At 40.6% G+C, this 15714-nt stretch overlaps 2 protein-coding genes across 2 annotated transcripts; both read right to left on the bottom strand.

Moving 5' to 3' along the window:
- Positions 1–5315: 5315 nt before the first annotated feature.
- LOC117294324 lies at positions 5316–9934 on the bottom strand. The gene is made up of 3 exons (XM_033776683.1): positions 9435–9934; positions 8748–9362; positions 5316–7065 (listed from the first exon to the last, which is right to left on the bottom strand). The coding sequence occupies exons 1-3, from the start codon at positions 9932–9934 to the stop codon at positions 5316–5318; spliced, it is 2865 nt and encodes a 954-aa protein (XP_033632574.1).
- A 1524-nt stretch (positions 9935–11458) lies between these two features.
- Positions 11459–15575, bottom strand: LOC117295153 (V-type proton ATPase subunit e 1-like). The gene is made up of 4 exons (XM_033777720.1): positions 15363–15575; positions 14768–14815; positions 13699–13789; positions 11459–12741 (listed from the first exon to the last, which is right to left on the bottom strand). Exons 1-4 carry the CDS (start codon positions 15461–15463, stop codon positions 12709–12711), a joined length of 273 nt encoding a protein of 90 aa, XP_033633611.1. The 5' UTR covers positions 15464–15575; the 3' UTR covers positions 11459–12708.
- Between the last annotated feature and the right edge of the window lie 139 nt (positions 15576–15714).

Consider the following 15714-nt stretch of genomic DNA (forward strand, 5'->3'; position numbering starts at 1 on the left):
GCGCACATAGCGACTGACGGTAGGATCACACGCGATGAACGAGTCCCTCTGGTATACCTGTTGTGAAGAGATTTGATGACTGTGTGGTTATCATCCACTGACGATACACTGTGTATTAAAAGGTTGGTCCTGGCACGGTTGACTCCGGAGTTTAAACTGTACGGTACATCGAGCAGGCGATGATTACTAGTCTCGCCCGTTCTTAAGTCGGAAAATGTGGTAGCGCGGCTGTGGCTGCTGAGTGTATACCAAGCATAGCAATGAATAATGTCATTAATCACGCGAGCAGTCAAAGCGTGTCATTTCTGTCTCCTTCTATACACACTCACGTACAATGTCGGGTAGTCTGAGCGTGGGGCTGTCCTCCCACGGATAGCACAGTGCCGCTGACTGAAAACATATAAACTATATGCCGTGTTCAACACGGTTCATCACGGGAGCATGCTGAGCTTGGGTCCAGGTTATAAAAAAAGAAAAAAGAGACGAACTCTGCAAACGCCGCGAGCGAAGTTTTTCACCGCATGCTTTGACGCCCAACCTCCACTGTCGTAACGCGTGACGTGCCGCCACAATAAATGCACACCGCTCTCAGATATATAACTAACTTCGTTGTTTCGTGACCAATAAAACAATTTAATTAATCATGAAAAATCTTGATCCCTTTTCCTCTCTCCCCGTACCTATCCAGCTTGCGCCATACCAGTGATGTGTGGCAACTTTGAATGACACTTAAAATGCCTTAACCAAGAGCAATTTAAGAATCACTCAAAGTGAAAAAAACCAGCGGCGGCGACAAGATGTTCCACAATAGGAAACTAAAGAGATCCTGAATAGAAACTGCTCAGCTAAACATGGGCATAAAGAACACCGCCAATCATTAGCTTGTTCTCCCAAATCGCATAAGAGACATTTCAATTTAGAAGCAACAGATTACAACCGAATAGGAGGATAGGATCCCCCTCTGTTGTTCAAAAGCCTCGCATAATACACCCTTTGAAAAGTCCAGCCTCTCCTGGCTCCAGTCATGTGGGGTCCTAGTGAGGTCAAAGGTTACGGGGAGAGGTGGGTGGGTGTGTACAGACAGTGAAGGATTTCTTGAATTGTGTGATTTGTGTTGCCGTGTGTCGCTAAAAACACCTCCTTCCATGGTAATGGCCTTTTTTCATGGTGACTGTATTATACACAAACATGTAACCCCCTAACAGGAATCTGGAAATATCTCCGTCAGTGGTCATACAGGATGACCACGAGATAAGTGACCATTTAGTCTTTTTTAATGATCTTCACTTTCAATAGGACGATTATCACCAGCGTAGTTGAATCAACTTATCAGGCCGTTGCTGGTGCCGATCGAGGCCGGCTGGCGACACGGACTGACCGCCTATGGTGACTCCCTGCCCGGCAGCCCCCTAAAAAAGAACAGCGCCAATCCCCCTTTTCTCTTAAAGAAAGCCCCGCCTAATCCAGTCGTGTAGTCAGACAATTGAAGGATTCAAACAAAACGACAATCAAGTGCCTTGTGGCAATTAAGAGATGACTGCTACTGAATTGAAGTTTGCTTTATAAAAATAGTGTTAGTCTAACAAACAATTAACAAGTACTCGCTCAAAGACTAGTGATCTCATGTGGTATTAAGCCTAATCGATGACAAGAGATACACCATCCAGAAATAATTATGTGCAAGAGAAACAGCAAGTCATCTTCAAATTATTGCCCAAGGAATTAGAAGATGAAACAATATCCAAGGTTTAACCATCTTGAGATGTGGTTTGATTATTATGAAAAGGACCATGGCATTGATAATCTCTCATATTTGCCTACAAACCAGGTTCACGGGAGAGATCGATCAACGAAATCTATTGATCAATTTAGTGACGTCACAAATATTTTGACAACATTTTGATAAGTGTTTTCTAGTGATGCAGAAGCATTGGCACACAACTTGGGTATCATGAGATACATTATAGCAAGTCACCTCCATGGAACATGCTGGAACTGTGGATGTTGGTTTTGAAAACATTTCCCTCAAATCTCTTAAATGTTGCTGCTTGGTATTGCTTCTTATCTTTCAAGGCTTGGTTATAATATACAACCAGCGAAACATACAACCTGCCATTTTGGCACTTAAGGTCAAACTTTGTTACACAAAATAGCGGACAGTGACCTGTCATGCAATGACATAAAATCATACAAGGGATGTTATATAAGGGATATTAATAATTATATTCTATTTTAAAAGTAGAAACTTTCAAACCATATTTATTTTTAAACGAACGCTTTTTGAAGGCCAAAGCACCAAAAAACCATTGACAACGTGCCCTTCAATGCCCAGTCTCGACAAACTATTCAGAGCCCGAGTTTATGTTTAGGAACAATCTTCACCCCCCTTCTTAAGCGTCGTCAGTCCACCCCCAAAGAGGGTAACCTGGTGAACTTTTCACCTGTGACTTACGGATGCAGGTCGTTTGAAGTCTAAAGGAAGTTACTAAAAACTTCAGTCTTGTCTTTCTCTTTTTTGCTTTGCATCTTTTGACTCCTACAAATTTTAATAAGAGCACCTTTTTCGTTTAAATATTTATTTAAAATAAACTGATTCAAAAATGAACAAAGAAAAGTGATATTTAGTGAGTTTGTTTTGTTCCTATTGTTGCAAGGATTGGAATGAAAGAAGTGGCTAGATTTTAGAAACTGCGACGGCTCAGGTAAAAACAAAATCTGGTGATAAATTTATGTTTACAGGGATCGTAAAAATGTGTTATGGTTCCCGATAAATTGCAGAAAAGGATCAGAAGACCCGAAAGGATTACTGAACGTTTTTACGAACCATTTGCAGTTTTGGCGGTGATAAAAGAGACGCATTTGATGTGGTTACAAGGATGAAAAGTTCATTTTGGGTTGTAAATAGTTTTCTTTTCAAGTACTGGCTACGACACTCTCATTGCTAAAACGGAGCACAAAACGTAAACAGTCTGTATTCTTACATAATGCGCGAAGCTTCGTGACTTTTTAGTGCTGGGTGGAAATTTAACTCGGTATAGCTCTCTCAATTCAAAAAATAAAAATGCCAATGGCTTATTTTTCAATCCTTGTTTATTTCAGTCTTTCAGTCCCATTCAATTTGACTTTTTATGGTCTGTCCTGCCTTTGTAGTCGTACTTTTAAACTCTTATATTAGAAAGAAAGAAAGAAACCAACAACAGAAACCTTCTTTTCATCTCAGATTTATTTTCTGAGATGTTTCCTGTTTCAGTTTTAGAATTTTAGTGTTATTTGTCAGTAGACATTTTAAAATTTAGTGCTTTCTCTTCACTGTTTTTCCTTCTGTGCAAACGGGATAAATAAATCATTCATTTCTCAAAATGTTTTTGAAAGAGCCCGTGCAGTAAGGAATGGCGTTAATAAGGATGGGTGGGGCACAAAGGTTGCCTTCTTATAAATGTTACGTGTCATCCGTTTTTGAGTTAAAACAACCACCGGCATAATTTCTTTTTCAAATCTTCTTGTTTGTTTATTTTTTTAAATTTCCATTCATACTATTATATATACAGATAAACAATACTTAATATGATCAATACAAAATGTTTAATAATATATGATTTCGTTTCATTAAAGTCTCCGAAAAAAAATTGTGCCCCTATTGTGCCCTAATCGAAACTGTTCCATACATCTTTTGTTTCTAATGTGAATAATTAGCGATTAAAAAACAAAAAAGTTTATTAAAACTTCCCGTTGTGTGATTTTTGGCCCATCTTCATTAGAAATGCTTCGAGCTCACAGTAAAGATCGACTCGAGTAGTGTGAGGTTTTTAAAATTCAACTCTGCTATTGAAGAAATGGCTTAATGAGTAGGTGAATTAAAACAATAAACCACTCCAATGCCAGAATTTTTAAATATTACGTCCATAAAAATTTACCCCCCAAAAAGAGAGAACATTTTGCATTCTTCGGTTTGGTTTTGAGGAATGATGTTTCCAGCACGAACTGTCACTTGCAATAAAACATACCAGTCCTGTTATTCCAATCTTCTCCATTGAATTGACTGATGTGTGACCTTAAATTGACTCAATGGCAGCATATCGAGATGGGAGTAGGCTCCTGAACTTTTGGGCGGCACTTTAGGGTGCCACTTGTCGTCTGCCTTCTCAAAGTTTGTTCAACCGGCTAAGAAGATCGCTTCTCTTGCCCTTTGTATTAAGCATTATTTGATCAAACCCATTACTTTCACAGTCACTCTGATTATTAAGTCAAGCATCTTCAATACAAAACATAAAACCCAATTCTTTGACGGAGGGTTTTGCAATTTTATTTACATCCCAACAACTTGTCACTATTATAGGAATTACAAGCAAGATAAATATAAGTATTCTTTGGACACAGCGCGACACCCTTTAGAGCATGTTTGATTGAACAACGAGTACCAAACCACTTGAAAAGATGTCAACAGGGGAGAAAATACCAACGACTGAGCGAGAAGCCAGAGTAATGATACCGGTGACTTCGCCCCAGTGAACGGCTTCAATGCCCGCAGCTTAAGGCCGATGAAATCACACTGTGCTGGAATTTCAATACAACATCCCGGGAGACTTTTGCCTCTCAACCATCCAGCGAGGGGCAGGTTGAGGAGACCATCACCCCTTCACAACTACCACCCACAACTTGTTCAATTGATGAAACCGGTGGTCGTATAGCCTACTTTACAATAACGGGTTAAGATTATCCCTATATTGTTAACCCGGAGTAGAATCTGTCTCAAGCACGACCGCCATTCATCTCGGGGGCGTCCGACCCGATTCCGGCCCCTCTTGTCTCAACGGCTAAGTTGTCTCACTGTTGGAGTTTACATAGTTAATAGTCCGGAGCCCCGGAGCAAAGGGGTTCCGTACCAAAGGAAAAGATTAGTGACTTTACGGCTAGGATGTTGTTTAACAAGCGCCGCTACAATACTGGGTTTGTGAAAGGTTAAACAATTTCAATGGGATCGGGAAGAAACATGCTGACTTAAGGTCTTTACGGATTGGGGAAGCTTTCCCTATACCGTTATTATTGGCTACCACATAGTTGCAACATTTGTTTAAGGCTTAAAGAAGAAGTCTTTAACATTAGCCCGATTCTGAAACAAGTATAGGGCCTACGCGTGTATGGATATCCTAGGATACTCTCTGTTGCGTCAGCGTGACATCTTACAATTTCAAAATCCATTAACAACTATTTGTTAAACATTACCAAACATCTAAATAAAGAGCCGTCGTGTGATGATGACGTCAGTATGAATACGTTTAGAGGTGTATTATTTAGGGAATCGATTAGTTTCCATATCAGTCGCTAGGAGGTTCGCGACCCATCGAGAGTCGATGGTTCTGTTCTTGAGTATTGTAGCTGGTTTTCAGTAGGTAGTTTCTGACCAGTCTGTTACTCTCATATCTGTATTGCACAGCGGCAATTTGGTGCTTAAAGAACGTTTCATACAACTCATACTCGGCAGTCTTCTTCCTTTTCTCTTCTTCTTCTTCCTCTGCAGTTGGTGGTGTTGTACTTCCAGTTGGTTGTACCTTTGCAAAGAGATTCCCCCAGTCCAATAACCCATCAAGTCCGGCCCAGAGGGCTGCACCCAGGGTGTCTTTGGGCGTCTCTGCCCTCCATGTTATCCCACGCTCTTCGGCACAACTCTTTGCATAGTTTATGACAAGCTTCTGTATGTGAGCTTTCCTGGCCTTGGTCATGCCAGTTTCTGTCCCAGAGGAATCTACCACTTTATCGGTATGCTGTTCTTTACCAGGAGGATGACGAACGGTGCTCCAGGCAGAAGCAAAGGCACCAAAGAAGCCTTTCTGGTTCGTAGGTCTTGATGAGATCATAGCTGGTGACGTTGCAGTGACGTCATCTCGCTGTGATGAGTTTTGGCTGGAGGTTGAGTGATGAGCTACTTTGACAAACTTTCTCTCTCTCATCCCAGCCCGGTCCACTGTCGAGTACAAGTCTACAACTTGCAGAACGAAAACTCCGAAGAATGGCAGGCAAGGTTGTGATCTCATGGACTTCTCGACGGCCATTTTGTATTGATCATTCTTCCCATCGTCCGTCATCAGGGTGACGAGCTCTTCCCATAGTTCAAACTCATAGGAAAACTCCTCCTCGAAAGCCTTCCAAGTATTTTTGAGACGATAAATGGGTAGCACCTTCATCCCGCACAAGACTGCCTTCAAACTGTGGAAGTTCTGCATCAAACGGCACCTCTCAGCAACCTCGACGAATCTAGCCATCGTGGCCGCCCGTTCCCCGACCGTCTTAAGGAGCAATATCTCGGTAGAGACGAGACCCACGACACGCTCGAAGAACTTGATAAACTTGGATGTGTGAGGGGCCCGAGAATGCTTGTCTCCTTTGAGCCATTGACAGTCAACTAACTCTGCTTCCCGTACACGAACGAACAAGCTTGAGTCGATCAGAGCGAGTTCAATAGCAAGTAGCTCTGGGGGAATGTCTTTGATACTGGTTATACCCCGACTTCTAATGCTGGATCCTGTGCTTCCACCCCTGTGTTCTCTAGATATATTCACTTTCTTTATTGTGTTTAGAATTCCCTTAGAGTGATTTTTGTTTTCCTTTTGACATCCAGCACCCTTGTCTTCTCTACTTTTCTGTACCCGTTTGCGAAGATGGAGTTTGTGTTTGAAACATTCAGCCAAGCTCTTCCTTCTCTTCCCATGAGAATGGTTCTTCGCAACACTGTTGCCCTCTACTTCCTTTCTCGCACCCATTGCTATCCCATCATGCCCGGCGACAACAAACTCCAAATCTTGTGCCGTCTCACGAGATCTCGTGATCTCCTCCTGAAGTCTCGTCTGCTCTGGAGACAGCAGCATCACGTGACCGTTGATCACGTGGGGCTTCTTGTTATCGTCTTCATTGAGAAGGTCCATGTAGACGAGAGAGGTTCGATGGGCATCAGCTGCCGCCTTGTGCAGGTCGTCCAAGAAGCTGGCCTCTCCTTCTAAGATGTCAGGTAGAGAGCATCGATGGTAGATGGTTTCTTTCTCCTGAACAGTAGGAAAGAAGATACTCTCCCTGTGAAGAAGACAGAGAAAAGTGTTGTTACAAATACATCACCTCAAAGAGGACACACAGTTGTGGTGAAGACTTTTCAATTTTATTGAAATGATTTGGGGTTGAACAAAGAAACCTTGTGGTTTATACTGATTTATTCATTTGTAGTGGAAATGCACAACCACTTCATGTTTGCAAACATTGCTTCATCAACTTCAGATGAAAAAGATTGTAAGATAATTCAATTTCGTATTAATCTATGATTACGTTAAGTTTGTTTCTGTATTGTTCTGTCTAGATCTAAAGTTAACTTCTAAATTGAACTGATGAACCCTTGTAATTGTATATGCCAAAATTAACTTAAATTCTTTACTTTACGCATACTTAAAAAAGAGAAGAAAAAAACGAAACACCGAAACTTGTTTTATTATGTATTTCTTCGAGTAATACTTATAATATTTTCTGGATTTATGTGACTTGCACGAAAGCGCCTTACGGTCGTGGGAATATATTTACCCATTCAGCAAACCATGCTGCTAAAGGGGACCGCCCAAAATATGATGACCAATTAAAACGTTTAAAAGTCAATAGCAAAAGTATAATGGCTGAAAAGACAAAGGAGTGCTCCTTTGGTCAAATCAGTTTTGAAAAACATCCATTCTTTGAAAAATGTAATAAGACTTTATGGAAATATGTAATAAAATATTTACGGGCATCTAAAAAGGAAAACATAAAAGTTCAAGCATGTAGCTTTATTGATGGAAAGCTTTCACGGGCTTTATTGGGAGATTTCTAAACTGGCCATGAGCCACATAGAGAGGGCGTTTCGATGAAACTTTGTGTGAACTTTTCCTCTTGCCAGATTTCCGCTGCTTTATAAAAGTTACATAAAACATATAAGTTTAGAACTACACAGTCAACTCCCGTAACAAGAGCACTGAGACTGAACAGGAGCAACGTTATAAGAGATAAACAAAACAAAGAAACGCAAAGCAAAAATAAGATTCGGGACTTCAAAATGTACTTTTTATAAGCGGAACGTCTTTATAACAGGAATGTTGTTTTAAGAGGACAGCAAAACAAAGAAACGCAAAGTAGAAAATGAGATTCATGACTAAGCTTTAAATAACCCTTTTCTCCTCAGAATTCGTGGAAATTCTTGTTTGTTCAGAGTGTTTGTTTTCTTCTTTGACATGGAGCTCTTATTTTTGTTGATTCATTGTGGGACCAAATCGTGTGACCCTGTTTGTTTTTTCCAGAAATAGATCAACAAAATACGACCAAACTAAAGCTAGAAGAGCAGAATAATTGTCTGACGTACGCACGGCTACTTTTTGGCTACAAAACCAAACCTAAACGATTAAATTACCTTTGAGATGGGCTTTTCTATGGTCTAAAACTTGTGAAAATCCAACAATTTTTAGGGGGATTTGACCGTTCTTGTTTCTATGTCTTTTTGACAGCTCCGTGAACAAAAAACCCGTTTGAGCAACCCTGAGTTTCCCGATTTTGCCGATCATTTCAAAAGCAACTTGGCGGGGAGGGGGGGGGGGGGGGGGGATCTCCTGCCACACCGTTAGTGCAAGGTATGACATGGCACTTCGGAATAAAACATAACGACTGCTTTTAAAGTGTCATTCATGGTTTAAGCATCCTAACGTCTTCTTTATCTTTAGAATAAGGTGTACTTGGATTTTACTCACCCATTTGTTTTGCAAATAGCAGGGGTCTTAAGCTGGTCAACAGCAGTCATTGACGCCACAGGGCGCCACCTTCCGACATGTCCGTGTCCATGAGCTTCCATGTTGAACTTCTGGAACAGGTCACCAACGCAAAGGAGCAGTTTCTGGTTGATTTCACGTGACACTGGATGCTTCCAATCCACACCTGAATCTCCAAGTAAACTACCAAGGCTCTCAATGTCTAGTAGGCTGGAATAGGCATCGGTGCTGCTGTTACTTGCTTGTTGGACAGCGGGAAGAGAGTGGGGTTCACCCCAGACGAGTGAAGAGGTGTGATCCATCTTTTGGGTGCCGGTTGAAAGTCCGTGTCCATCATCATGCTTCAAAGAAACGTGTGAATGGCCATTTCTTTCATCATTTTTGGGGTCGAGTACTGCACCAGGAAGGCCTATGTATGGTGTGTTAGGGTCTTTAGCCAACACTTCGTCTTCATGATCTCGAGAGAGCGCCCCCTGGAAGTGACCAACCCAATGGTAGGCTCTGGACTCGCGACGTTTCTTGTCGTGTCGCGTCGCTGCACCGCTGTCTGTGCTGTGGATTGCATCATCACTTCCAGTATTTGGAAAACTCTTTGATCTTTTTTGTTTCATTGGCACACCATCATCAGCTGGAATTCCATTTCCCATCTCCGAAGCCTCACCATTGGACCTCCCCTGATTCTGAGTATGTTCCGCAAGGATCGGTTTTATGCCTTTTTGATGATGGCGTCTCTCATTCCGCTTCTCATCCGTGTCATGTATCCAGGCCAACCATTCCCTCCACCTGTCCTCACGGTGTCTCCCTTCAGCCAGTTCGAGGTACCACGTCTTGCCAGTAGACAGACGGAGCCGTAGAACATGTTCCCCTCGGTGTTCCTGGTGTCTCCTCGTCGACAGCTTGGTGCCCTGCAACGGGAAGAGATGAGCTAGATGAAGGTACTCTACATTAGATGCTGAATCTTTCGAAACTACAGGCGTCTTCAGGCATTCCTTATCTGAATCCACCCACTCCTCAGCTATTAGCACAACGGTTTCGGTCAATCCTGCATGTACCATACACAAACATTCGCCGTGTTTTTTCTCCAGTACGAAACGCCCCTCCACCAGAACTACTTCATCGCGAAATTCACAATACTCTTGACACCATAACAGTTTCTGAAGAGTTGCCATTATAATCTAAAAAAAGGCATTTCCAGATTCGATTGTATTCATTGGAGTTTTGTGATTGAAAAGATACGTCCATCCACCACAAACAATATCAAAATAATAACGAATCTTGAATAGAAACTGTATGTAACGATCGATGTAATGAGGTCAAGAAAAGTAAACACACGTTTCCAACGTGCATTATATGACGAAGGTAAAGCGAACGCTCGCGTTCAACGCACGTAACAAAGCAACATGACCCTTGCATGACGTCACAATCTAAAAAAAAATACTCAGACCTATCTGAGGTTATAAAGACCTATCATTGGCTGAGAGTTGAGCTTGTGACGTGTACACGCGTGCTATTTTCCATTGTAGACCAAGCGAGGCCACACAATGGAAACGCGCACATGTGCACATGCGTCATGCACAAAACTACAAGCCAAAATATTTTCCTTTGATCGCAGCGAGGCGCTGTTTGAGCTCTGCGGTGTATGATCAGAGGTACAGTAGTGTCTCTGTGGGTCAATGATGAGCTTCATTCTTACTCTCTCACCGATGAGGACGCGCGCCTTAGAAGAAAGTCAAGATTTTTATATGAGGGTGTGAGGGGAGATTCTGCTGTCCCCCGGAGACCCTTTCGTCCCCATACCTGACACTTCTGACAACGCCCTCTTTTGAAACATTCTCCTTTAGCCGCCCACATTAAATTCCCATTGGGGAGGGGGGATGGGTAGCCTGTACATCTGGCAGCACATTTCGAGGCTTCATTTTGCCAGAGAGTGGTCTCACCTTTCACCTAAATTCGTTTGCAGGCGACCGAAAGTGCAGCTGCCATACGTCACCTCGGACCAACCAAAACACAGCTTTCGTCATACTATTGGACCAATCTGCCTGATTAATAATATTGTTTCATTAATGAATGAGTCACGGCAACTGGGTTGGAAGAACTAGCTTGCTGCAATTCTTCCTAGCAGAACAAAGAAAACGTATTTTTTTCTCTCAATATTGAGCTCTACAAAAGTTAACCAAAACTGTTGGGTGTCGGTTTTTATGGCAACTCTTTGTCCCTTTTCAGACTTGTTGGGGTTGTGAAGTTAAGACATGGTATTTGACCTTTACAAAACCAATTGTCATCTGATCAAGTAAAATGGCCAACTTATGAACTGTAGGTTTAGGCTTCATTTACGGTAGTCTTACTCATCTTCTGGGGACAATTAGCTGTAGCCAGAGTAAAAACAAAGAAGTTTAAAAACAACTGCTAGTTGTTTAGTTATTTTACCGTCTAATTTCATGATTTCCCTGATTTTGCTCTTATTTTTGCAGCATTCAGCTCTCTATTCCCACTTTTTATTACCCGTTTAATTTTGATTGAATACTTGCGTGTATTTTACAATAATTGAATAAGATTGATTTGTTAATGTTTGTTTTGTATTACTACTTATTCTAGGCGCAATGGGAACCAGGTCCATATGTAGTTGCAATTAACTGGGCAAACCGTGTGTAAAATGACCAACACCAACAAAATGAACAACAAAATCTTTTAAGTATATTGTGTATAGTAGTTTAATGACAAGTATTTTTCACTTTGTAATAATTTATACAAAATCACATACGTTTGATACATCCATATTACTATACAATATCAAGTTAATAACATATTATTATACCAATCTATAAACCAACATTAACAAATTGAGTTAAACACTTTCGGCAATGGGTTTACTCACAGAGGTTCAGATCAGGGTATAAATGTAACCCCAATGGGATACACTTATCCCAAATGGCATTCACTGATTGTTGGGTATCATCGATCTGATACCCTTATTGGGGAAAGACGGTACCCAATAGGGTATAAGTGTATCCCAAATGGGACATGATGACATTCTAGGAAGATTAGCAGGAACACTTTTCCCTGATTACAGTAAAGATATGCTAAATACACTCTATACATTTATGAGCCAATACAAGATTAACCAGTCAACAAAACAGTACAATTAATGAGATAAATGAGATAGACATATCCTAACATTAAGAAAACCAACACATGCAATTGATAATGTTTAATACCGCATCATTAAAAACTTAATGAGATACAAATCCTGTGTCATGTGACAGATTTCAAGTTTACTTACGCTTAGCGATGCTTGATAAGCAATATTTTTCAATGTTAAATTAGGCCCTTCTCCTTTGCATTTGAATAACTTGTACTTCAATAATTATACAGAATTGGAAAGGAATAGTTTGAAAGATTACTAATAATGACCTATTTTCTCCTGCCCCACAATACGGATTAAGCCCAAATTCTGACAGGTTTGTTATTTCATGTTTATGGTTGATCACACAAACATGAAGACTGTATGCGACTATTTTGTAATCTCTACTAATCCTGTATAATACATGTACCTTGACATGACACAAGTCTTGCATGAAGGAGACAGAGTAATAGAATGTAATATATAGATCCCTTGCATAATGTCAAACGCTACAGTGACACTGGGCTCCTAGAACAGCTATCGTCCAATCATTTGCCTCCTTTGATTTGCCTCCTTTGACCCAAGTGAGGGCGCTTTAGACCCCAGTGAGGGGGCTTCTTGAGCATGTGACATAACATACAAGGGGTCTATTCAATCACTAACGTATCATGAAGAACTGCTTTCTGACTCCTGTGGGGGAACAAACCCCCATGCACCGGCATAGTAATGGTCCTTTGCAAGTGAAGAGAAATAACCCGCATTTTGCAGACTGGGGGGGGGGAGGGGGGGTTGGGAAGAGATGACTGGCTGAAGTTAAGGTTTTTAATTCTCCGGATCTTCAGGAATTTCTGCATTCTGCATAAAGAAAACAAAAACTAATTAAAACAAAACCAGGATCATATTTTGGTTTCTTTGAAAAGTTTCAAAATGGATCAAGTAATAAAACATCTTGAAATGATGTCTAAGCTCTCTTTTGTTTTATATTGCATACCGGTCTATTGCATGGCAACATATTAATTCTAAACTCTGCGGTTGGGTGAAAAACAGATTTACATTTTGTGCACGGTCAGTGCCAAATTTTGAAGTAGAGCAAAGTTCCCTGTGTCTTCTAACACAAGAGGGCAGTCTACCCAACAGCTTTTCACCATGGTGTCGGCCATGGGGGGTGCACTGCATCTTTGGAATGGTTTGGGGTTTGGGTTGGCTCTGTGGTAGGCCTATATTGCCTTGCCTTTCACATAAGTAGACCCCAGTTTGAAGCCCCCATCTTTTATTTTTGATACATGTTATACTGATATACCTGATATTTTCCCAATCTGTCTTCTCTACACAATTATTTTCAGGCCTACTCACTTCTGAGGTTATCTTGGTATCATTACCAGAACGATTGAACAATCAACAATAATATTGGCACCCATTTTACTTATGTGTGAAATCTTAGGTGGCAAAACAGAAGGTGTTGCAAACTGCTCACAAACCCAAATTACCTTCATATATTGTAGGGTATAAATGATGTATGTATAGTCAACTCAATGGCCTGACATTTTAATGGCAGTAGAGGTTTTCTCAAAGGCCAAATGATAACACAGCACAAACTAAGGGTAATATAAATTGAAAGTCATCAATTTGAATTTCCCATTCTTTTTATAGAGTAAATTTAAAAACCCTTATCAAACTGCGGCTAAAGCCCTGTTTTTATGAACTATTTTGCATATCACCAGAATGCAGACTGCTACAACGTACTATACACTGTCAGAACATCATACATGTACGTTTGTATCTTTTAAAAATATGAAATGAACCGTAACTTACATCCCATTCATAAAAAAGTGCTTTAATGACTTTGGAGCTCAGTTGTGGTCCAAAAAGGGGGTTGAGTTGCATCAGGAATGCACATAACCAACTGCAAAACAAACAAATAAACACATCAATAAATATGGCAAGATTGATATGATATGGTAAAGGACACCTCTATGAGGAAAATCTCAATTTGTTTTGGAAGGCAAATGATGAGGGTGACCATGGTTTAATTCAAGGCCAGCATTTGCACACTCTGTTATGACTGTGAACCAGCTCCTTATTCTTGTTATATTCACGTACGCTTGGTTCACACACTCCCTTTCAAGGTCCAAAGTACTGCAAATTCACAACCAATCTTGAAAAGCCTTTTTCTTAAGTTCTGGCTACCACCCTGATCGGATGAACAATAAAACAATCCAGTTTCCTATGAGCCATCTGTCTATATACAACTATGATGATACAACAGGAAGCGCAGGAAGCTGACCTCCACTGATTCATTCACTCGTTGTAGTGTTTCCTCTGATTCAAAACAAAACCAAATCCCAAACCAAATATTTTATTATATTACAATTCCACACATTACTATTCGCCAAATTGCCATTGGCCTTATCATACTAAACCATCTTGTATCTTGGTCATTCTCCCAGGTTGCCTTTGCAACTAATTTAATAAAAAGAGAGAGGTCTGACTGTTATGTCCTTAAGCCTTAAGTTGGTAAGCCAATGTAAAAAATGTGTTGCTTAGCACCCTTCCATTTCAATTTACGCGGGTCAGGAGGTAAATTTTCCCCCATCCCCAAATTTGTAGTCAAGACAGTTAAATGTCTGACTATCAATCAATCCCTTTTGCATTGTAGCACCTAAAACACCAGTCAACCGATTTTACGAAACGCTAGGATTAATCCTATCTCGAGTTAGGACAAGTTACCTGTCCTAACTTAGGATGGGTTCAATGCGTCCTGACATCTAAATAAATATGGAACTTAATTCGGCCTAAGTCCCAAGATAAATCCCAAGTTAGGAAGAGTTTGGTGAAATTGACAGCTGGTTAGGGTAGGGTTAATGTTGGTCCATGTACTTACAATAAATAGCAGCATACTGCAGTTAGAGTTAACATGAGTTGAATAATTCTGCAAATAAAATGAAACATATATGGATAGAGATAATTAAAGATTAAAACAAAAAAATGCCAAGACATGAACATGTTGATGATCATTGTATTGATATGAATGCTAAATATTTAGTTGTGCTCATCATAACCCTCCATCCTCCGGTAAACCAAAAGTTATGATTGCCACACCTTTCGGGGGAGCCTTATAGTTTCTAGAAGTACTGCTTCAGTATGAGGTTCGTTACGCTATTGACTCGTAAGCAGTGTGTATACCATTGAACTGTTTATCATCATGATCATGACAAGAAAATAAGAAGTAGAACCAGCGTTGCATGCATCAGACTACCAGCATACGGCTTACAATGTCAGACTCAGAGAGACCAAACTATATAATCTAGTTTATTGCAACCCTAGTCCGATTACTTAAATTGAAACATTTAATGAACAAACAATAATTAATAAACAACAGAGCCTAATTCGGTGAAAATGTGTCATCCCATTGCAAAATGGATTCGGGAATGGAGGATCGGAAAATCGAATGGATTGGATCGTTGTCAAAAACTTACCCTCTATCTGCTCGTTTCCTCGGTACAACAAATGGAAGAACAATACCAACAAATGCCCATACTCCCGTCACAATAGCCGCAGTAACCCAGGCGGCCACCATCCTTACAATTTTAGATATTCACGACAAATAACAAGCCGAAATGTTAAGGAAAATATCCACCTTCAACAGCGTACGATCGCTGATGATTTCTGACTGAGCTAAAGCTAGCTCACACCTCGATCCTGACCTCCCTTATCGCGGAAATGACGATATTCAATGGTGAAAAAAGTACATGGGATCGAGCAAAATTGGAAACACTCGAATATAGTGGGTACAAGGAAAGCAAGTCATGTGATTTTAGTCTGCCTCTC

The sequence above is a fragment of the Asterias rubens genome, chromosome 9 (genome assembly GCF_902459465.1).
Source record: "Asterias rubens chromosome 9, eAstRub1.3, whole genome shotgun sequence".
Lineage (NCBI taxonomy): Eukaryota > Metazoa > Echinodermata > Asteroidea > Forcipulatida > Asteriidae > Asterias > Asterias rubens.